Source organism: Camellia sinensis, chromosome 3, assembly GCF_055761805.1.
Source record: "Camellia sinensis isolate YWXY chromosome 3, ASM5576180v1, whole genome shotgun sequence".
Classification (NCBI taxonomy): Eukaryota; Viridiplantae; Streptophyta; class Magnoliopsida; order Ericales; family Theaceae; genus Camellia; species Camellia sinensis.
In genome coordinates, this window is record NC_138963.1 from 174,900,923 (window position 1) to 174,925,907 (window position 24,985).

Here is a 24,985-nt window from a genome sequence, read left to right on the forward strand (position 1 = left end):
TGTTGTGCGCATATTTTGAATTTGATAGTGAAAGATGGATTGGATGTCATATGAGTGGGTGTGGAGAAAATTCGAGAGAGTGTAGCTTATTGGACAACAACACTATGAAGACAAGAAAAATTTGAAGAAACAGTTAACCAATTGCGTATTCTACATACTAAGAAATTAGGACTTGATTGTGCAACTAGGTGGAATTCAACCTACTTGATGCTTCAGACTGCCTTATTGTATAAGGATGTCTTTTCTTGGTTGAAAATTAGAGAACCTCAATATAAGACTGTGCCAAGTGAGCAAGAATGGGAGTTTGCTAGAGAGATTAGTGGGAGGTTTAAGATTTTTTTTTATCACAGAGTTATTTTCTAGTACTAAATATCCCACAGCCAATGTTTGTTTCCCAGCTTTATGTGAGATTAGGATGACACTGTCTCAAAGGCTCTCTTGTGAAATTGAAGTGATTAGAACAATGGCATCAAAAATGGTGGAAAATTTTGATAAATATTGGTTAGTGATACATGGTGTTATTGGAGTTGTTGTTGTACTTGATCCTAGGTATAAGATTAGTGTATTGGAGTTTTATTTTGAAAAACTTTATGGAGACAAAGCTGAAGATGAAGTTGATAGGGTTCGTCAGATTTGTTATGATTTGTTGCAAGAGTATCAGCACCGAGTTGGTATGGAGACCGATGTTGTTGGTGACTCTTCTACTCATCCAGAAATTGTTACAGAGACCCTTTCAGAATTTGATTTGTTTATTAGTAGAAAGAGAAGTAAAAAAATGAAGAGTGTAAGATCAAAGTTGGACCATTACCTAGAAGATGATGTTTTGCCAAGAACTTCAGGTTTTGATGTTTTGAATTGGTGGAAAGCTAATGGACCAAAGTATCCGACTTTACAGGCAATAGCTAAGGACATTTTAGCTATTCCTATATTCACTGTTGCTTCTGAGTCAGCATTTAATACTAGTAGAAGGTTGGTGAGTCCACGTCGTAGTAGACTTCATCCAAACACATTAGAAGCATTAATGTGTACACAAAGTTGGTTGTGGAGTGCGGAGATGAAAGGTACTCATATTATTATTTCATCCAATCTACATATTATTATTTCACTTTTATATTACCATGGAATAATTTCAATATTGAATTTATATTTTTTACTTTTTAGAAAATTCAACATTGGAATCGGTGGGCTATGCGACTATATATGATGATGATGAGATCGACTCGGATGAGTCGTATGCCACTTTTGTGTTAGTTGTCATCTTTTTTTTTTTTTTTTTTTTTTATTGTTAACATTTTTTTATTAGTATTGATTAATTGTTAACATTTTTTAATTGATTATATCTTCATTATTAGTATGGATTATTTATTTTTTTCCTTTTGTTATTTAACAGGAATTCAAGTTGAAGGAGATAATGAAAATTGTGATGTGGTTGCATGAGTATTTGGACAAACAATCTTGGTTTTTTATCTTTTTTTTTTCATGATTGATTTGGTTTGATATATTGTAATGGATTTGTTTTTTTTTTTTAATTTTATTTTTTGGGTAGCCTATCCATTGCGGACTGTGCTTAGGACTAATTATTCTCTGTGCTTGTGATGTGGTTGCTGAATTTTCTTTTGTGTGGGCTGTGCATAGGACTATTTTGTTGTTTACAGATGCTATGTAGACAGATGTTGTTTTATTGAACAGTCCCAATATTATTTTGTTGTTTACAGATTTTTTGAACAGTCCCAATATTATTGAACAGGATATAGTGAACAGTCCCAATATTATTTTGTTGTTTACAAATTTTTTATTTTGAAAACATGTTGATAGATTTTTTAATAGAATGTTGACAGATTTATTATTTTGAAAACATGTTGATAGATTTTTTATTTTGAAAACATATTTGACAGATTTATTTTGAAAACATGTTGACATATTGAGCAGTCCCATTATTATGTTTGAATAGAATGCTTACAGATTTTTTAATTTGAAAATATGTTGACAAATATATTTAAATAGGTTGTTTATAGATTTTTTAATTTGAAAAAATGTTGACAAATTGAATAGGATGTTTCATATAAAAAAGAACAAAAAAAAAAAAAAAAATCTGAAATGTTACAATAATTCGAGGATTTTGGGGGTTCGGGATCCCCGATCCCTGATCGGGGGCGGGGGCGGGGGCGGGGGCGAGGGCGAGGGTAGGGGCGGGCAATGGGTCCTCGTCAGGGATCGGGGGCGAGGACGAGAAAATTGTCACTTTCGGAGATCGGGGACGGGGAGTGTCGTCCCCGGCCCGCCCAACCCCGTTGCCATCTCTAGCGGGCCTAAACAATTTTTAAATTTTTTTTTTTAATTTTTTCCACCAAAATTTTATTATTTTCCATTAAAAATAACACTGGGCCTTGGGCGGGCCGGGTCTCGGGCAGAGCTTTTAGGTGGGCCTTGAGTGGGCCAATGGGCCTGGCCGAGCTTTAAAACGATGGCCTAAGAGGACCTAGCCCAAAGCCTCGGGCCTAAACGAGCCTTAACGGGCCAGGCCCACCTCGGGCCGCGGGCGGGCTTCAGGCCGCCCGCGGGCCACGATCCAAAATTACACCCCTATCTATTCATGGTTTTGGTGGTTGGAATTGTTTTTATATTTTAAGAACCACATATTGTAATACTTTATGTGAATGAAGTATGCTGTGATTGTAATATGTGGATGAGACATGCAGTGATAGTAATATTCTAAAGTTTTAAACTTTTTTTATTTGAATGAGACATACAGTGATTGTAATACTTTTTTCAGTCATTGACTGCAAATTATTTTTTTTTTGAGGAAGTGCATAATTTGAATTATGTTGAAAATTTATAAAATTTTAAACCGCTAAACCGATTCGCATCCATCTGTCAATTTGTCAATTCGCTCAATCCATATCTACCGAATTGATAGACGAATACAGATTAATTTTCTCTAATCCACCAATTTAACGAACGAATAATAAATTAAAGATTCTATGACAGCAACTAACCCGCATCTATCCTAATTGGGAGCCAATATCATTAGTTGGAAAAAGTGCTTGCAAGAATAACAAAGGGTTACTGACAAGTGTCTCACGAACACTTGATAAGGATTAATCAATAATATTTTATTTTATTTAATAAATCTTCAAACTTATTTAATTTTAAATAATAAGTTAAAAATGTGTAACTGAAGACTCGTTTGAAAAGTAAGTTGGATTAATTTAACTTATTAAAATAAATTAATAAAATAAAATATTACATTTAAATCATAATCATTTTATTTTTTTCTCCCAAAAAATTATAAATCAAGAACTCTTTAAAAATTATAAAAAGGTCAAAAACTCTTCTAAAAAAACTTTTTAGCAGATTAACTTAGGCCTCGTTTGGCAAGTGATTTTTTTAGCTAAAAAGTTACTAAAAAAATCAAAAAGCCAACAACCGATACAAAAAAATTAAAGATTCTATTTTCTTTCTACTTTTTGCATATCTTTTCATAAAAAGTCAAAAAGTCATCCTAAACATACTAGTTTTTTTTATCTCATATTTTAACGAAATAACTAAAAAATTACAGAATTAACCGATTCCCAAACGAGCCCTTAGCCTGAAGAGTTAATTCTCTTTTAGTAAAGAGGTTGAAAATAACATTTTAACGTTTAATTTCTTTTGAGTTAATTCACCTTTTTACTTTTTTTTATATACTTTTTAAAAACAGTATTAAAATTTTTTAAAAATTAATCTTTGTTCTACCTTCCAAAACAATAGATTTAAAAAAAAAATTCAGTCACTGTTGATTGGTGACAAGGTAGTCATTCATTTATCATTACTAGTTGGCCCCCACGCGCTGCGCGTGGTGTTGCATCACAATTTATGAATTTGAGAAATGATTTGAAATGAAAAAAAAAAGTGTATAAAATATAGATGAAATATAATTATATTTTATACACATTTTACTTATTTATTTATTTATTTATTTATTTTCTTTATAAATCTTTTCTCAAATCCACAAACAAAATATATTATAAATATAATGCGAATGGGAGTCACGATACTCTTTCAATCCAAATGTTCATGGAAATATATCTTGGCATTTGCAGTAAAAACAAAATTATTTTCTGCAACCAAGTCGATAAAAATATAGAGAAGACCACTATACCTATTTAATAATAGAAAAATGATTCATTCACATAATTTCTCTAAATAACATGGCAAGTAAAATTTGAAAATCTACGTTCAAATATTTCTTCAAGCTCTCCTTATATGTATTTTGTCTTATCACCTCATTAGGAGATTGTAAGGGCAAGCAATTCTATAGATATAACACTATTGTTGATAATAAGTATTTAATAATGTAGTAAATTTAAATTTACTACAATAATTTACACATTTGCCGACCACTTTTGCCGACCAAAAAAATTTTAGTAGCAAAAAAATGACATTTGTCGACCAAAATATTAATTAGTCGCGAATGATCATTATTTTTGGCGACCAAAATGAGTTGGTCGCAGAAGATCACATTTTGGCGACCAAAAATGAGTTAGTCGCAGAAATTGGTATGCTTTTGGCGACCAACTGCAAATTTGGTCGCGGAAGGTTACATTTTGGCGACAAAAAAAAAGTAGTCGCCAAATTAGTATTTTTGGCGACTAATATTTTAGTCGCCGTTGATTGAGATTTGGCGACTAAAAAAGTTTGTCGGCGAAGGTACCTTTTTTGCGACTAATCTGGTCATTTGGTCGCGAAAAGTTTGGGAGGGAAATTTGAAACATGGAGGGGGGAAATGAATATTTTTTGCGACAAAAAAAAAATTGGTCGCCATTTATAAAACGACGTCGTTTTGTACCTATAAATTTGGTAGCCATTTCTAATCCCGTCTCTCCTCTCTGTCTCCAGCTCGCTCTCTATGTCTCTCTATATGTTGATCCGCCCTCTCCCTCTCTCTGTATTCTCTCTCTCAATCGGTGCCCACTCTCTCTAGCTCACCGAAGTCCCTCACCACCATTGCTCACGTCCGTCGCACATCGCCATCGCCCTCTGTCTAATGGACTCTTCATTTCTGTGGGATCCTCACCCAAACTCACCTCATCCCTGACCAGCATCGTACGCCACTGCTAGCGCCACCGCCACCGCCACCGCCGCCGCCGCCGCCGCATCCTCACAGGTTCTCTCTTACTCTCGGTCTCTCTGTCTCTCTCTCTCTCTATTTCTCTCTCTTTCCCTCTCTAGCCTTTGCCCTCGGTCTCTCTCTCTCTCTCTATATATATATATATATTACTGAGAGTGAAGGGTTTAGTGGGTTGTGCCAGACACATGGTGGATTGATTCCATTTGGGTTCATTTCTTGATTGATTGTTGCTGTGGTTGTAGAATTTGGGGGCTGTGGAAGAAGAGAGGATTGAGGTCATAAAGCAAACCTGTGTTGTGATAGATGTAATGTGGATTTACTGATTCGCCATCTAATTTCACCTATATAATCTGAGTTTTCTTGAGGATTTTGTAATATTGCTGTTCTTTACTTTGGTTGTGATTGCTTTCTTTTCGGTATTCAGATGAATTTAATGTGAATTGTGGATTCATGTCGATTAGGGTTTCTAGGGTTTCAAATTGAATGTTTAGGATTTTGTTTTACTCAAATTTGATTGATGAGAAAATTAGGAAACATATAAATACATAAACCAGGTTTATGTTTTGATAAATATGGAAAACTCATACTTTAATTAAAAAGCCTAATTAGCTTAGTTAACTTCAAACTTTGAGATTGTGTTATTTTGTTGATGTTTCTTCATTTTGTTGGAAATACCTAGCTGAGCCTCTGTAAGTGGGAAGATGTCTGGTAGTGAATAATTAGCATAATTTTGGTTACTGAGCATAATTTTGGCATAATTAGAATAATTTTGGTTACCCATAATTAGCTTTTTTTTTTTGGTTGTCTTTCTATGTTTTAATGAGTTAGTTAGTCTTATATTTTTTGCTCATGTTGATCTTTAGGAATTAAGAAAATGTTTAATAGGCTGAATTTTCCTATCCCCTATGTGAAAAATGGAAATGTCAAATAATCTTTATGTACTTTTAGAGCAAGTAAATATAAATACGAGTACTGGAATCAATGTTTGAGAAATTTTGTGGCAATGAATAAGGTTTTTAATTTTCCGGAAATTGATTATGATTAGGTACAATTGGTTCGGATACAATTGAGAGTACCAGAGTATGGTTGGACGACTCAGAAGGTCTTCCATCAAACTAATAAACAAAGTGCATTCAAATATTAAACAAAAATTGAAAGTAGAGTCGGTGGTGTGGAAATGAATGCTTCTACAGGATCAACAGGGAAGCATGAAAGGATTTGCATGAAGAAGCATCCCCATTGCCAGTGAAGCATTTTGACTTCTCGTTTGAGGACAAAAATTCAGATGATCTATCTGCAGATGATACAAAGGTCTTGTGTATAGAAAAGGTGCACAAGCTGGATGTACTTCTGTAGATAATAGAAGTCTTCAACCTGCTAATATAACAACGCATTCTCGCTTGAATGGCGCAATGCAACAACTGCCATCTGGTTGTGATGTAGCTGAAAGGAAATAGTGTTTTTTGAGTCAAGATAATGATACTATCGCATCTAGTGCATCGGAAAAGGAAAAATGAAATTGCATGGTTTTCTGTGAAGATGCTGGAGATAGTACTCCATCAAGTTTTGCACCGCTAAAAGATTGTTTAGATCTTAGCTTCTGGCTTCCTTCTGAAATATGTGCCATATGTAAGAAGAAAGGAATTTCAAAATTGTATCCATGGCAGGTATTTTTCTAACTTCTGGATGAACCTACTTTCACTAAACTTCTTACACTATAAAGGAATTACTGATAGAAATAGCGCAGATTAGTTGGTGGTCCTGTCTTATCATATTCACAAAGGTTCTGGATTTTCATCATTGGGTATATGGATTGATAAATTTATTTTTGAATTGTGTTCAAGGCAAGCTGGGTTAGGAAAATTTCCATCATGTAGAGTTATATATTTTGTCATATGTATGATTTTTTACTAGGAATTTTTATATTCAAATATAATTTATAATGTTTTGTTAGTTTGTTGCCAGTTTTTTTGGGGGTGGGCTAAGTTTATGTTGAGGAATTGCTGTCTAGACTCTGCCCCTTAACCCACCCGCCTGCCTTGTTGCTGTCTGTAAAATGGAAGAAAGTGATTATGTTTGTGAAATATACTTTTGTTTTAATTTTTATGGATTGTTCCTGTCTTTATTAAATATATGCTTATATGTATTTTGTTTTTTCTGTGTGATATGTATTTGTGCTCTTCCCTCCTCCCCACCAATATTAATTTCATTCATGTTATGGTATAAACTTAGCTGTTGTTGCCAATTTTTTTATTTTATTCACTTGATTATATCCCATTTTGTTGAGGTTTGATTTGATGCTGTGTTTGATCATGATATGATTTTTATATGATAATTTTCCGGGTTGACTTGCAAAATGATGTATCTGTTTTTATTTTTATTTTCCATTTTTATATATATTATTTTTCTAACATTATGTTTGAAGCTGATCTTCGTGTGGTTTTTAATTTTCTTGTACTTCCATATGTATCAATTTGTGCAGAAAAGGTTTGTAATTCCCACCCCCCCTCTTCTGAATCAGTTTTTGATCCTAATCTATCTGTTGTACTTGAATCTATGGCTGGCTTGGAGCAGGCAGAACATCTGGAGGTCCTATTAGAACCACTTGGCAAGCATGTTCGCAGTTATTATGGAAACCAAGGTGGTGGGACTCTTCCAAAAGATACCTCTGTAGCTGTCTGTACAATTGAGAAGGCAAACTCTTTAATTAACAGATTTCTAGAAGAGGGTCGTCTGTTAGAACTTAGGATTATTGTGATAGATGAACTGCACATGGTAGCTGCCTTTGATGTAGTCTTTTTTAATTTTTAGTGATGTTCATCAATTACTTCTTGTTTCTTTTTTCAAAATTGTTTTAATGCTTTATAATTGTAGTAGATTATAGAGATGGTTCTCATCCCTGGGGTTTGTTGACAGGTGGGTGATCAGAATAGGGGTTATCTGTTGGAGCTTATGTTGACAAAGCTTCGTTATGCAGCTGGTGAAGGCAATATATAATCATCTAGTGGAGAAAGTTCAGGTACAAGCAGTGGGAAGACTGATCCTGCTCGTGGTCTCCAAATTGTTGGTATGAGTGCAACCTTGCCAAATGTGGCTGCTGTTGCCGATGAATTAAGGAACATACTGATCTTGAATGGATGAATTAAGGAATTGTTGACTTTAATTATGTATTTTTATATTTTATATATTTTAATTTTTTTCTAGATTGTACTGGATGATCTTTCAAGGGCTAGAGAAGGATTTGTGCTTGCATCTGATTTGCATTTAGTATACTTAGTTACACCCACCAATGTTGAAGTTGAGCCAGATTGGAAATTATACTATGAAAGATTCATGCAATTGTCTACTCTTGACCAGGTAAGCTTGTTTCTCATCACCATTGGGCATCTATAGTCCCAGTTGACATGTTCATTCTTGAATACTAATTGCTAAGTTTGCAGAATGTGTGGCTTCAGCTTCTGTTTTTCATTTTAGTTCGTTTAATTTATTACAAGCAGACCTTACCTGACAGTAAGATTGGAGGTAGTCATATGGTTATATGGCATTGACAATTTCCAAGAAATGTTATGCATTTCTCCTTGTATCTCAGTGTATACATGTATGTACTTATGTATTGAGGCAAACCATAAGCAGTTGTCATTGAGGGTTAGTTGAGTTAATTTGTGTATGCATAAATGTATAGCTATGTCAATCAAAATTGTCTGCTGGTATTTTATTGTTTAAAATGATAAAGAGGGAATTGTCGTGGACAGATAATATCATTTGCAGGATGTTATGTCTGTCCCAATTTGGTGTTTTAATTCCTTTTTGGTTGAGTCCTGAGAAATGGGGTGCCAACACACGGAGTGCACATTTCAGAAATAGGGGGGCCTTATGGTGTGGCAACTGACATAAATGCTTTATGAACTCTCTTTCACTATTTTTTCCCTATGACTTAATGCACACAGATACCTAAACAGCTAGTTTTGAAAACACCCTGAACTGGACAAATTGATTGTTTGGATCAGCGTTTTTTCGAGTGGATGCAATGAACACTTAAAATTTGTGATTTTCAATGTCTACCTTTTTTTTTTTTTTTTTTTTTTTTTCTCATTTTTGGTTGTATTAGATGGCCCTTCTATTTTGTATTTTAGGTGAGCAGCATTAACATTCTTGTTTAATAATAGCTTTTTTCACATGTTTTCTAACTTTTTGATGGTGCACACACCACATCTCTGACTTTATAATTTTATAAAGACTCTTATTTTCATTAAACCATTTACACCCTATCTCATTTATCCTTTCTGAACAGAGCCTTGTCCCAACTGTTTAGAATTGGCTATCTGACTGTACATTTCTCGGGCCACATGTTTTATTAAGTCCTAAGTCAAGATTAACTTGTATCAATTTCACTATCCTCACTATCACTACCCTCTGTCCTGGTAACAACTAAAGTTAATCACATTGATTTGTGCAACTACTAATTGTCGTTGTGCACCTGCTGCCAGATGAATTTACTTAATTTCATTGATGTTAAAAATTGCATGTATGCGATACTATTTCTCAAGTTACAATATGATCTTATCTTGTGAATTGATAAGTTTCAACTAACATATTCTATTAATTGATATGTTTCAACTAACATATTCTACTGGAAAAAATTAGATCATATTTCTAGAAAATCATCTTCTAAAAATTAGATCACATTGGTTTGTTCTATTATTTTATTATTATTATCATAAATTTCAAAAAAGAAAAGTTGTTTACTCCTTTTGCGAGCGTAATTTTGATGCTTTTGTGGTCAATTCTCCTGTAGTGTCCAAGTCTGGAATAGTGGAAATTCTTATTATGTTTCTATTCCTAAAGTATAAAAGGAAAGAGAATAAGGAAAGAGAATTAGAAATGGATATATTCATGAAATGGTAACCAATTGAAGATAAATGAAGTGAGAACATACTAAGATGGACTACTTGTATTACTGTACTCTCTCTCTCTCTCTCTCTCTCTCTCTCTCTCTCAATGGACTACTGCTCTTTAGAATATTTGAAGCCTTATCTAAAATTTTCAAGGTCATGTATCTAGTTGCTGTTGGTGGTGTACATATCTATCACAGTTTGTATTTTGATATTAACGTTTTCATAATAATTTATCTTTCTATTCATTACTTTCTTTTTTTATGTTTTTCAACTTAAACCTCTAAAGTCAATAAATCAATGCTTGCATTTCTGATAGATTCTATATTCAATGAAACAGGCCCCTGTACTTTTCAAAGGGATTGGCCATTCATTAAATTCTGCCAATAACTTGGTAAGGTTAAAGGTCTTTTTGTTTGTCTTTTGCTTTATCTAGTTTTATGTCCTAGTTAGAAGCATGCACATAGAGTGACTCAAAGTGTTCGGTGGATTTGTGTTGAGGAATTCACTTTTGTGATATCTTATGTAATTTGTAGGCTATGAAAGTTCTTGGAGCCTCTCCTTCTGCATATTCTGCTAATCCAAAATCCAAGTTGTCAAATCCTCCGTCCCTTACCGGATCTGCTATATCATTGGTTTCAGTTGTGCAGGTCATTTTTTGTTTTTTTTTTTTTCCTTTCTTCCTTGGAGTTTGTTTAAGCGATCTCTGCAATGCTTTTTGCCTATATCTGCTGATCAAAAAATGCTATATGCCTATATCTTAACATTTTTAGTTAATTTCTTGTGAAATATTTCTGGAAAAAAAATTCTTATTGGCAGGGATGTCTGAACTTCATATTCTTTAACATTTGTTTTGGGTGCTTTGACCATCTAATATTTATTTGCCCATAACTGAAATAAGTAATTCATGAATGGTTTGCATTTGCATTAATCATTTCCTGCACCAATTTCTTTTTTATGTGGTTTCACTTTGGAACTTTAACTATAGTTGACAAAGGTCGAAGTCTTTTTATTTTTTATTTTTCTTTCACTATTTTAAATGAATAAATGCTTACTTTTTGGTTGAGATCTACCAAACTTATAGTTAAATCATCTTTGTTTAGATATTTTAAGTGGATAAATGCTTACTTTTTGTATTGAGATCTACCAAATTTGAATCATATTTGTTAAAAATTCTTATATGGTGCAGGCTAGAAATAATGCACGGATTATGATCGCTGGCTTTTTAGATATGTTCAGTAATGGGTTTGTATCGTTGTGCACTTAATCTGAACTTTGGAAGTTTCTCAGGATATTTGACCTCATTATTTAATGTTTGTCCTTTATGTGATTCAGATTGTTCAAATCAGGTGTGCAGAAGGCTGGGAGCTCAAATAAGTGAGTAATCCTCTGGTCAATCTTCATTCAGTACTTCTACATGCCAGTTTATTATCCAACTTGTTCTCTGACTTACAATCTAATGGTCCACATTTGTCTGTGTACATCCAAAACATGCATAAAAATGAATGGATGAGACAAAAGTTAAATGCATTAAAGAAGCGTTGAACAGTACCACTCATGAATGTTCTTGTGTTTGTGTAAGAGAGAGAGAGAGAGATAGATAGATAGATCAGATGTGGTGCCCTGTACCGCCATAGTTTTTGAACACTTAAAAGTGGATTTTCCATTGCAAATTCAACTGTACTTGGTGATCTTTCCTTTGTATTCTTCTACTGTAGTATTGTTCCTTTTGGTTGGTCAATTGTCATACATCTAGAGTGGGCCATTCATCCTGTATTTTAATTGGTATTTGAATAACTAAAAAAGTAGAAGAAACTTATCTTAAGTGGTGGTTCCATCAAAGTGTACAAAGTACCCAACCTTGGGCCTTTAGGCACAACCTCAAAGAGTGGCTGTCCTTATACTTGAACCACATTTTGTTGCTAGATGCTTGATTCCTTAACCTTTACTATTGTATCAAGCGCTTTACCCTCAAGATATGGACACTACAAAATTAGGTCTAAAGTGATTGTGCCATTGTTACATTGAGGTGTGGAAGTGGAAGAGTTATGTGTGGCCTACTAGATACCTATATTATATAATTTTCTTTGTTCCTTGGGAAATGACCTAAAATCAATGGTTATTACTACATTAGAGTTATCAGCAGAAAATAATTTCGTGATTCAATGTTGTGTTTGGTCCCAAGGGATACCAAATTCATAAAATCGTCTTCCAAAAGCTCATGATACAAGTGTCAATGTGGATAGTGGATTTATGCTTTTTTAAAAGAGTTCTATGATCCTTCATAATTGTGGAGGGTTTCACATGAAAGACCCCCAAACTTATTCATCAATGGTTTAGGAAATTTCTACAGAAAACTGGGTATTGTTAAGAAAGAAGGATGATTTTATTTTTTCAAAATATAAGTCGAGGGGAATTATTTCTTTGTTTTGGATTAATGGGATGAGATATCTATATATATATTTTTTCGTAAGTCAAATTATGTGTCGTTTTTTCTTTTTTTCTTTTTTTTTTGGGGGGGGGGGGAGGGGGGTTAGAACTGGTGCAATATATAGATAAAATAATAGAGTTACTACAACATTCTAGGACTCCTCTAGCATCATCTGCTAGTTGGATGGAAATACAGGGGGGTGCAATATATAGAACATTCTAGGACTAAGACTAGGACTCCTCTAGCATCAACTGCTAGTTGGATGGAAATAAAAAAGTGGGGGAGAATACACGAAAACTTTCAGCAAAAAACACTCTTTGATTTGTTAGAATATCTGCACAGCTATTGGCTTCTCTGTAGATATGATGAAAAGTCACCACACCAAAACTTTAAGCAAAGAACACTCTTTGATTTGCTAGAATATCTGCACAGCTACTGGCTTCTCTGTAGATATGATGCAAAGTCACCACACCCTACCTTCTCAACAGGTACCTGCAGTCAATTATAAAATTTGTGAGGTGGTAATTTTCTGTGTTAGACCCAGAAATGAGTTGTTTTAAGAGCACTGCATCAGTTTTCGCTTCCAAATTCATTATGTTGTTGTCAAGGGCTAGCTTGAACCCATCCCTCATGGCCCAAAACTCAGCCATGATGCTTGAGCAAATACCAATGTTTCTAGTAAAACCACAAATCCATCGGCCCATATGATCTTGAATTAAACAACCAGCAAAGGCCTGTCCTGGATTCCCTTTAGATGCTCCATCCATGTTGAGCTTGAAGGAGCCCAAACTAGGGGTTGTCCAGCTAACAGTAATGGGAGGAGTTTGGGTTTTGTTGGGATAGAGGTTGGCTATGAACTGCCATTCAACAGTCCGAGCTACCGCCCTAGAAGGAGTGAGTAAAGGAGGGTGGTTTGGGTCAAAAGTGCAAGTGCTTCTGTTCTTCCATATGTACCAACAAGAGATGGGGAAAAGGATAGACCAGGGTACTGTTAAAAGATTATGACAATGGGATGAACAATTGGAATTAACCCAGCTGATAAGGTCGACCGAGAAAGAGTCTAGAACAGAACTAGGGATGTCCAAAGCCTCCCAGAATTTTTTAGCTTCCAAGCCTTCCATATGTCCTTGTTTTTATCTATTTGTTATTGGAAATAGTTTATAGATTTAACGGTGTTTTGCTGAAGACCAAAGAATCTGATGTAAATAGAAATTGTGACAGGTACGAAAAATCGGGTAATGAGCAGTTTGTGACTGAACTTAGCAAATGGGTCTTCCATGAAAGGGGTCATCTGGAGGTGAGGAACAAACTTGCCTGATATCTGGTTATCTTTGTATCTGATTACGACTGTATATTTTATCAACTTTGGCCAAGTTAAGACTTAAAGCTTTAAGGGATAAAAATGCTACCAGAAAAGGACGTTCTCATAAGATTTTTCAAACTTCCACATGATTATGATGTATTGCACCCTCTGTTGGTGTGTAGTATTAACTTGTATTCTTGATCTTCAGGCTGTTAATGTCAGACATCACAAAGTTGGGGAAATAGATGAGCCTGCAATTTATAGGATTAATGATGACCTGGTAATGCCACCTCATATTCATTATGTCAAGATTTGGTTGCTGTGAGATTAAATTACAAATAATGGAACTTTTGTTGCCACATTCTTACAAATGTGAATATTTTGCAGGAATACTCTATTGAGATTTTTGAGTGGTCTGGAACAAATTGGGAACCATACGGGTCTAATGATGTTCAAGTGCAGTTCTACATGATGAGCCCTTATGTGTTGAAAACCTTATCAACCAATCAGAAGGTATTTACCAAGGCCACCACTGCATGTTATCTTAAAATCTTATGTTTTATTAACATCTCATTTCATATACACATAAATATTCCTGATATTGCAGGGGCTGTACATCCTGATAATCTTAAAAGAGATGATTAAGATTATCAACCAATCATAAATATTCCTGATTCATGGAGGTTTGTTCACTTTTGTAGAGTTGATTAATTACTTTAGAGTTTAGGGCACCAAACCAAACAACTTGTTTGTTAAGAAGAACATAAATACATGTTTACATTAGATTTGGCTGTTGAGAGACTACAGTAATTGACTCTGTTCTATGGGTCAGGAAAAGAATTCACTTGTTGCACATTTTTAATATAAGACATTGTTTTAAATAATCTTTCAGTATAAGACAGTAATTAACTCTGTTCTAAACAGTTGAGACAATGCTTTGTGAGTTGAATGTGCTTTTCCAAACATACTAAACATGCAAAACCATTAGATTGTAAGTGGTCTCTTTTGTGTTTTTCTTTAGCTGCTATCATGTGTGAACTATTGAAGACATTTTCCATAAATTGGCCAAATCTTTTTGCAGGCTGAAGGTGATGATGATGATGCCGAGGCTGATGATGATGAAACTGACAAAGATGCTGATATTACAGAAGAGAGTGCACATGTAGGATTTCTTTGTACTTTTAATTATTTAAAAATATCAATTCCACAAAGGATCCACTTTGATATATCTTGTTTGTTGCTTTGTATTTGCAGGATGAGTTGTAGGGAGGGAGAGCACCGTTGTGGTTTTCTGCTGACAATTCACTCTCTCGAGATCTCTGAATTTTTTTCTTGCTTAGTTTATTTGTAGCTTTTAGTTTTGTTTGTGTTTTAGGGAAAGAAACATCGGTGGCTGCATAGCAAGCAAGAACTGTGGCTAATTGTTTTAAGGAAAATGATTGGTGGCCCTAAAAAAATTGCCCCTAATACCCCTAATTTCCATTTTGGGAAACTGTTTTTTTTTTCTTTCTTTTTTCCTTTTTTTTTTTTTTTTTTTTACTTGAAATGGAATTTCGGGGCATTCGAGCCCCGAAATCTCGGGCCCTCAAGCAGCGCCGTTGTTTTAATCTCATTTGACTCACCTGAGGAATTGAATCAGTAGTTGTTGGGTTTACCACTGTATGGAATGTCACTTGTGCCATTCCTTGAATTTATGTGCTATGTTATTGCCTATTGGGAAATTGGAAAGTAAGAAAATATTTAATGATTTAGTTAATTTGAATGATGCTTTAAAATTATGTATTGTGTCGAATGTTAATGAATTATGTATTGTGTCGAATGTTAATGATTTAGTTAATTTGAATGATGCTTTAAAATTATAGGTTTATTATGGATTGAATGAATTATTAGGAATTATAGGTGTATTGTTTTCTTGCTTTGGCGATCAATTTATTAGTCGCGACAAATAAATAATTTTTTTTCGCAAAAAATGACAATTGCCGACCAACAGTTTTGGTCGAAAAAAATACATCTATTGCCGACCAAACAGCTCTTGGTCGTAGAATCTCACTTTTGCCGACCAAAAGTTTTGGTCGCAAAAAGTAACAAATGGCGACCAAATTTTTTGGTCGTGGAATGTCACAATTGGCGACCAAACTTTTTGGTCGTTGAATGTGATAATTGGCGACCAAACTTTTTGGTCGCGAAATGTGTCAATTGGCGACTAAGATATTTGGTCGGGAAAATATCACTTTTCGCGACCAAAGTGTTTTAGCGACAAAATAAATTAGTCGCGGTAATTAAATATTTAGCGATCAAAAATTTAGTCGGCAAATCTAACTTTTGCCGACCAACCAAAATTTTGGTCGCGAATTACTTTTGCTGACCGCCAATTGGCGACCAAAGTAGCGACCAAAAAAATTGGTCGCAGATAACTTTTGCCGACTAAAAATAGACTTTTAGCGACCAATTTTTTTGTTGCCAAAAGTGTTAATTCTTGTAGTGTTTATACAGATACCAAAAAACAAAAATAGAAAAATATTCGTACTATTTAAGTTGCTCTTATGCATAGCATATGCCACAAGGCATAACACTTGCATAATTTCTCTAATTGAATAGATATTGCAAACAATAGTTTTTTTCTCAATGCGATCTTGTCCAAACATTACATAAAAATACACTAATGTTGATGGTTTGATCATAACATGCATACGGTACACATCTTATAACATAAGTTTAACAAAAAAAAAAGTTTAACAAAAAATTACGTTTATTATATCACCTCATACAATAGCTTGTTTCCATCAAATTATCAAAATTAATTTAACACACTGTGCGTCCCTATAATTTAGGAATATAATAATCTTATTCAGTAGTGTCAGGCCACTATTTGACAATGCTTACTTGGTATTTGGTGTTTCAAATTTAAATTTAAACAAAAAAAAAATGAACTTTTCAAAAGCAGCACAAAACTTTGAGCTTTCTATTTTCTTTCAGCTGGTGAATCAAGAGTTTTTACAGTCAGGCAAACCATGTAGGAGAGTGTAAAGTAAAAGGCACAAGTACAGGAAAGGTGCAACTTTCCTGTAATTTAAAATTAAAAGAAGACAAAGGAAAAAATAATCATAGAAAAAAGTGCTCAAGAGAGGGAGAAGAATGCTTACTATCATTATTTATATGTTGCAGGCCCCAAGAAGTTGTCATTACAGCTTTATGTTGCAACACCAAAAAGTTCTATAATTTTTTTCCAAGTTCATGATGTTTTAAGGGCAGCTACTTTTAGAACAATAATTCTAATTGTGTCTTTGTACATTACTTATATGTTTCATTGAGTTTACCATAAAAAAATTAACATAGAATGACTGAAGGAAACTTGTTATTATGAGAATCTCCAAAAAATCAGATAGTACCTTGGATATACATAAAGGATTTTTTGCAGCATATTCACACAGTTTTCCAATCTTTCTGTCACTTGGTTCTGCTTCTTGTAAAAAAAACAAACAAATTGCAATATGCTATCACTATGGTGTATCTATATCCTACATGTTGCAAGAAGTAATGTCTCAAAAGTTCAAATAAATTACAGCAATCATATAGCAAAACCTAGTTTATATAATAAAAAGGATTATCTATATCAAACATATCATGCCTGGCAGGTACATGTAATCCAAAATAAAATAATATTGTTGAACAATTACACCGAAAATAATAACAATGATCATACATTTTAAACATATCCTCTATTTCTTTATAGTTTTTCAGCCATTCGAGGGTGTTGGTGAATGAATGGTTAAATAGTTCTATATGCAAATGTGAACAACATGACTCAACTAAGTCGTACAAGAAAAAACGATGGCAAATTAGTGAATTTTGTGATGACCTGCATTAACTGCTGAATGTATACAAGGAAAGTGCAACAGCCAACGACCTAAAAAATGGTACATGGTCATGAACTAAAGACCTACAATAATAAATTTGAACGAAATAGGAAATCAATTTCTAACGTTTTGTTAAGATGAAGTCTAATAATTACCAAAATAATCAGGGGGGAAAAAGCTGGTTGTAGTTTTTCTTTTTTTGGTTATTCACCCCAAAAAAAAAAAAAAAAAAATCTAGAGAAGGACAATGAAGGATCACCATTAACTTTTTTACTTCTTTATTATGATCTAACAACATTATGTTAAGATTGAAGGAAATGGTGAGCAAGGATTCACACAGAAAATCACAATTACTCTGAGAATGACTTTGTCTAGTTGAATTTTGAAAAAGTACAACATTGGAAAAGCTATGTTCTTATGAAAACCAACAGTGGATGCAACATATATTAAAAAGAAGAATTCAGAATTTTTTTTTTCCAACTTTTGACTTTGCATTAACTACTTGTCTATATTTCAAGAAATGTGGAAACGTCTAATTTCTAAGCGCTACTAAAACTTTGAAGAAGTTTCACTAATATGTATATCTATTTTTGACAACGTGATTAATATCTATTTTCGACAAACAGAAATTCAAGGATGCCAAAGCACACCACATAAAACAAAAACAAAAACAAAACAAAAGCAAAACATCAGTACACATAATCAATGAAAGATCTATAGTTAAAAATTATTCTAGTATAAGACAACCATGTAAGTGTTTTGTGTCCTGTTTGTTTGGGACTGATTTCTTCCAATTGTTCAATCATTTTAAAATTATAGTTATTCTTTGATAAATGATCATTATTGGTTAGAATCAGCAGAATTTGATCAATTTATTTTCCTGTCATTAAACTGAAAAACTAAATGAAGTATTCGTTTTTTTTTCATCGTCAATCGAATCACTATTTGCAACGCAGGATTCTATACGTTTAGCATTTTAATCATGGTAACCGGAGAATACAAATTTAAATGTGCAATAGGTATAGTTGCTTAACTGTGAGGAGCTAATGTCTAAAATGCCATTACATTAACTCATTCTCTTAAGATTAATGGACCGCCATAACATTGAGCAATAGGTTGTTAGATAATGCAAACTTGACATAAACAATGTTATACATACCCCAAAAAGTAAGGATCTAAGTCTCCCCTCGCCAAACTTTGGCATCCGATGTATTAAATGAAAAGTCGATACAAATTTTAATTGTAGCATTTTATAAGCTAAATGGATATAATAAATTGGAGAAAATTTGCATTGGGCATTAGTAAAATAAGGCTTAAAACACAACACCACCAATGCAAGAAAAAGACAAATATAAAAAAGAAACTATGCAAGAATTAAGAAGAGAAGATGCCGCATGTTGTCTCTTATATTTGCAAACATTTGATATGAAAGGATTCATGTTGTCTGCTCTCCTATGTGTTTTGTTTTATGTTTAAGGGCCTAAGTGGGTCTCCTTTGACACTAACAATCGGCTCTCTCGCTCTCTCTCTCTCTATGTTGCTTGCATTTTGTGTAGAAATTGATTAGTAGGTATTGTCCAATTGGAAAAAAGGGTAAATATGACTCAGTCCATCTACATACCAAACCAACTGTAAAAACAAAGTTGTTTGACTATAAAAAGTTGAAAGTCCAATTTAGGAGTATTTTATGATGATGAGTTATTAAATAGTTCTGATAACATTACAACAAAGTTATTTAAATTTTATTTAAGAGTTTTTAGGTTTGATTCCTGATGATCAATTTCACTTTGAGTTTTTCTTATTACGCTAACCACTATTATGAAGTAAAATTTCTCTTTAACATATTTAGAATGTGTTTGGATTATGAATTTTATGAGAAATTTGTGAAGGAATTGAAAAAATAAAAAAATATATATATAAAATATAAGCAATATTTCAATCATTTTTTCTTCATTAATCTTTTTCTTCTTTATATATACATATAAAGGATTAACAATGACCTGCTTCTAAGAAATGAGAGAAGGGGATGCAACACAACATATATCGGGTAAAATAGATAGAAGCTAGCAAAACCATTTTGCATCCTAATCAGATAGAATCCCTTGGCTTCATTCTCAAATCTAGCCAAACACAATAGAACTCTCCTACTCAATAAAAATTACCATAATCAAATTGCCCAAATCAAGTTATTATACCTTTTGGTTCGTTTAAACATATTGACAAACACAAAGTATGCATAAATATAGAGGAAGCTACAAGAATGAACATAACATGGTTGGTGTGTGAGTGATTTTCTGACCACACTGCCAACTCAGTAATCAGCTGGAGAGTACTGGCAGAATAAATGACACCTGGCTGACCTGCAACAGAAAGAGAAGATTCCGGCGGTGGTTCGTCCACCCGGGGGCACTCCGACGATCAAGTCAGTATATCTCTCAAAAATAGTCAATAGTTCTAAACTCATTGTTCAGAATAAAAATTGCATACCTTAGACCCATCGGAGGTGCCTTTCTTTTATAGTTAACTTAATCCTTGTCCCAACAGAAGCCTAGCTTCAATGGACTTTAGCTCAGTGCTTATCCAGGACTCTTCAATAGATAGAGATAAACTCCCTATGGGCTTTATCTTTATCCAGGCTGAGTCTCCTCATCATTCTAGGACTCTTGTGCCTTATCCGCTTATCTCGGATTCTGATATCTTCGGAGATAACCTCGGCTTTGTGTAGACGTCCCTGAATGTCCTGGGAGAAATCCCGTTTTGTTCATTGGGGCTTACTACAGTTTGGACTCAATGTTACGGTCCTGTATCTAATCTCGCGGAGTGCAATGCAAGACCGATGAATCATCAAAGAGTCCAAATCTGGCAAATCGTTTTGAAAAATTGATTTTTAGAAAGAAGTGCCAAACATGGACTGCTTTGCCAGATACAGAGTCGCCACCTAAATATTTTATTTTGGGAGAATTTAGGAAACCCTGACTCGTGCCTAAGGCCACGTGTCCGTCATCACCAAAGTTGCCTCGGCTCGAGAACTTGGGTACGATTGGGGAAGGTCACTTCGTGAGCACCCTCACTCGCCCGATCAAAGATCGGCCTCTACTAACCATGATATCGAGTTTTGAAAACATTATGGGCTCTTATTCCGGTTATTAGCCTAGAATTACTATGTGATGCACACAACATACAAGTATAGACTGGATCGTTTGAGTTGGAAACAAACATTTCATGTTTGTTTATTTGAAAGATGGTTTGATGGTGCTACTCGCAAGTAGGCTAAGACGTGGATTTGCCACTCTCAAGTGGGCTTAAGAAAACATGATTTTGCCACTCTCAAGTGGGTTTAAAACTCTTAATTGGTGAATTGTTCCAATTCAAATACCGCAACCTTCACCCACAAGCATTCAGGCAGTTATATCACATAAGCAAATAGCCTCATGGTAAGCATGCTGTCATGGCAGTCACTCACACGCATGCAAGGATGCTAAAGCATAAATACTTACCGAGTACTCCAAGCCAAAGAAAGAAGCTAATTAGAAATCATGCTGGAATCCTAACTATGCTGAAATGCCTAATGCAACACATGTAAAAATGCAACTAAGATAGGCTCGGCTTTTCTAAAATGGCATATGAAATGCAACAACTGATATACGTATTCAACTCGGAATTGAAATACAATGCAGTTAGTATGATGCGCCGATCCCAATGCATTCAAGACAGATAAATAAATGCAAACATGCGAAGCATAAGGATGCTTATTGAAACATACCCTAAAACTAACCATCATAAGTTGGTAAATAAAAGGGAGAAAAAAATGGGAGTTGGAAGACATGCATCACACACACACGCACACTCATTGCAACATTGCCCTTCTTGGAGGGTTCGAATAAATAATATACAGTCCGAATAAATAGTATAGTCCGAATAAATAATTACAGTCCGAATAAATAGTACAGTCCGAATGAATACAAAATCCTAATTAATTAACAAATTAATCTAGGAAAGTAGGTAAATTAGTACGCAAATCCATGGACCGCCTCAGCTTTGTTCCAAATGATGAATGATGCATGCTTGAGTTGCCTTGCGCGGAAATCCATTACGATGCCTCTGTTTGCAATTGTTCTCGAAATATTGCGCAACGCTCCAGAAGGCCGCTGATTTCTGATTTACTGCAACAGAGAGCAACAAAGGGGCATGGCAAAGTATTTTCACATATGTATGCATGACTACTCTTCAGGGAGTGTAGTCCTCGATCCTTGTGCCACCAATCACGCATATCAATGCATGATGGCCGAGGAGTCGAATTGCACAACTCAATATGAAATGAATGCACATGAAAACACAACAAGACCTAAACTCCATCATGGGTAATCCGGAGTGTCGGTGACAGGGAATTGAGACATGTTCCGTCACTTGGAGTACGAAACGTACCTCATTTCCCGTGCTTAGGCTAACTCCTATCCCAAACATGATGCAAATGAGATGGCATACACAATGCGACTAACATACAACCTAGCATACACAATGCTATGAAATGGCATACACAATGCTCTAACATGCGACCTAACATACGCAATGCTATGGACCGAAGTAGCATACACAATGCACGATGGACTTATAGCAACATGAGTGGACGTCAGCCACACTCACATCAGTGGCCATGTGATGGAAATGAGAGAATCGAAATGCGTGCACACGTGCACGTATACCGAGGACCGAACCTAAGGCATAAAATGCCACTCTACCAAAGCATGGCAAGGGATGAAAGATGGCATACAAACATGTAATTTCCAGCATTGAAACATGATGCTAAATAGTCCCGAAACATGGAAATATGGCACCCGATGCATGAAATAAGCTCCGAAACTCAAAGCTAGGCACATGTATTGAATTATAACTATGCAAAGCAAGCATTATTTGGCCATGAGGTACAAAGACAGAGCCAAGGTAGTCCTAAAACATGCGCATTTCTAGTTTAAAGCATGGCCAAAAAATGCTAACATGATAGATTAAAATAGCATGCAAATTTGGCTAGCAAGCATGGTTTACATGGCATGTATATGAAGCGTATGAGAACTCATCAAACCAGCCAAAAACGGTGAATAAAACATGACAAATATGCCCAAATAACCACTGAAATGCATCCAATGCATGCAAAAATTATGAGCTTCTTTGGAGGGCCATGCAAGGGGTTACTCAACACATACAACAAGGACACTTAGCATGGCAAAACCAACTCTAGAAATCAAATATGACAAGCCTAAAACTCACCAAATCGGCCCTGAAATGGGTCAATGAATCATACAATGAAAGGCCCCCTCAAAAGGCCTTGAATGGAATTGTTCTACACATGCATTATAGACATAAAATAAGACCAAAGAGGCTCCGGATAGAGCTAAGGCAGGCCTTGAAACTCACCAAATTGAGCCCAAAAAGTGACTTCACAACATGCAAGTGAGGGTCCCTTTGGAAGGCCAACAAAGCTAGTAAAGAGAATGAGGGGTGAGAGGGTCACCCCTCCATGATTTTGAAGCTCAAAGGCACATCTAAGCCACTGAAAATCCGCTGGATTTCAGTGGCTAAAAGGCCAAATCAAGGCCAATGCAAGTGCTCACATACATAGCTCAAAACATGAGGAAATAAGGCATGAAAGGGGGTAGATGATCCCAAACAGAAAAAGTATCTTAAACAAACATGTTTATAATCTCAAAAGGAAACTTTTTCTACTTTATGAAAAATCTCGAAAATGCTCACAAGTAGGACTAGGATATGATGCAAAATAGGCCTACAAAGAGGGATAAAGCATACAAGGATGTAGGAGACCTCAAACAGAAAAGTGTCCTTAATCAATATTCAAGAGGAGCTCAAAATATGACACTTTTTAGTTTATGACAAAGTCCAGAAATATTTCCAAGTAAGGCTAATCAATGGAGCAAAAAAATGCAAGTTTAAGGGAAATAGGTGCTTACCCTTGAAGAGCAGCAAAGCTGGAGCTTTTGGACCAAGTTGGTGAACCTTCAACCCTTGCAAATCAGTCCCAAAGTGCTGGAATGGATGGAGGAGGTGTTGTGCTAAGGGTTGGTGTGCAAATGGTGCAAGAATATTAGGGTTTGGAAGCTCAAGTGTAGAGATATATATATATATATATAGAGAGAGAGAGAGAGAGAGAGAGAGTTGTAAGCCTTCAAAGGGGTTCAACCCTTGCAAAGGAAGATCACCCTCCCCTTTATAGAGGAGAGGCTCCAAAATATCTTAAGCTGGCACAACTGTGATGCATTCAGAGAGGCCAAAAATCAAAAACCAGGCCGGCCAGTTCAAGTGGCCGGCCGGCCACTCCCCTTGGTCGGCTGACCAGGGGTCAAAAGGTTCAAGAAGAATTTCTGGCCGGCCACCCCAAAAAGGTGGCCTCCCAGATGAGTGTAACACAACTGTATAGTGAAAAACCAGAAAATGTGACCTAAGAGAGAGAAAAATCAGCTTTTTAGCAAGGTTCAAAAGGTTCAAGAAGAATTACTGGTCGGCCTACCCATATTGGTGGCCTCCCAGATGAGCACAACACAATGGTGGTATGAAAAGCCAGAAACTGTGGCTCAAAAGTGAGAAAAACTAGTTTTCTGTTAGAAAAATCGGCTTTTGGAGAAAGAAAAAGAGAAAACTGCTTTTTTCAGGGGAAAAGGTGGCCTCCCACCATCCTACCACCTCCCTAGCAATGAAAACAGGGTCCCTACCAAAAATGGGCCAAGACGGATGCAAAACAAGGGTTCGGGGGCCAAAATGCGTAGTCTGGGGCCCCAAAAACAGGCTGTCAGGCACCGGAAGTGGCGTATGACCACGAAGGTGGTCTCCCGGGCCACAGTGTCCCTCTAAAGGGAAGAAATAAGGTGTGTGCCAAAAATCGGAGCAAACGGAAGTAATTAAGCGGTCCCGAACCGAGGCGTACGGCCGACGGCTTCAAAAATCGAAAACTGGGCTCCAAACGGGAAAAATGGCCTACGACCTCAAAACGTAGCCTACGGCCACTGAGAGATGGTCTATGAGACCTCTCCCTCCCTTCGGGAAAAGAAAACAGAGAAAACAGGACCTGGTTCGTAAATCGAGGTAAAGTACAAAAGAGCCCCGAAGTCTGGAGGCAAGGCTCGAGGCCGAGACTCTGAAACCTCAGAACGAGCACAATATGCATCATCACCGAGTGCTCAATTGGTGACATCTGAGTCTTAAGGTCGGTCAAAAATGGGGTGTCTACAGTTGCCCCTCTTTGATAGAACTCGAAAGTCGTAATTGACGGGAGTGAATGTTAAAGCCCAGAGACAACCCATTTTTGACAAGGTCGAAGACTTAGACAAACAGACAAGATAACCCTGATGTGCCCGCAGGCAGGGGGCAAGATGCAAAATGATA

General features: G+C 35.5%; 2 protein-coding genes across 5 annotated transcripts; both read left to right on the top strand.

Moving 5' to 3' along the window:
- The first annotated feature begins 475 nt into the window (after positions 1-475).
- Positions 476-5,549, top strand: LOC145822038 (zinc finger BED domain-containing protein DAYSLEEPER-like). The gene is made up of 6 exons (XM_082918613.1): positions 476-1,061; positions 1,162-1,246; positions 1,391-1,398; positions 5,082-5,146; positions 5,353-5,415; positions 5,535-5,549. The coding sequence occupies exons 1-6, from the start codon at positions 476-478 to the stop codon at positions 5,547-5,549; spliced, it is 822 nt and encodes a 273-aa protein (XP_082774739.1).
- Positions 4,863-15,166, top strand: LOC114289812 (dolichyl-diphosphooligosaccharide--protein glycosyltransferase 48 kDa subunit-like). Of its 4 annotated transcripts, XR_014364787.1 has the most exons (15): positions 4,863-5,146; positions 6,156-6,777; positions 8,027-8,177; positions 8,315-8,467; positions 10,343-10,396; positions 10,539-10,652; positions 11,192-11,247; positions 11,338-11,379; positions 13,655-13,730; positions 13,945-14,016; positions 14,124-14,249; positions 14,344-14,419; positions 14,661-14,727; positions 14,818-14,898; positions 14,991-15,166. XR_014364787.1 is itself a non-coding variant. In XM_082921488.1 (13 exons), exons 3-13 carry the CDS (start codon positions 8,082-8,084, stop codon positions 15,000-15,002), a joined length of 882 nt encoding a protein of 293 aa, XP_082777614.1. In that variant the 5' UTR covers positions 4,863-5,146; positions 6,156-6,777; positions 8,027-8,081; the 3' UTR covers positions 15,003-15,166. The 4 variants fall into 4 exon arrangements, 2 of the variants coding, with proteins under 2 accessions (XP_082777614.1, XP_082777615.1); XR_014364788.1 differs by lacking the exon at positions 14,661-14,727; XM_082921488.1 differs by lacking the exons at positions 14,344-14,419; positions 14,661-14,727.
- Positions 15,167-24,985: the final 9,819 nt, after the last annotated feature.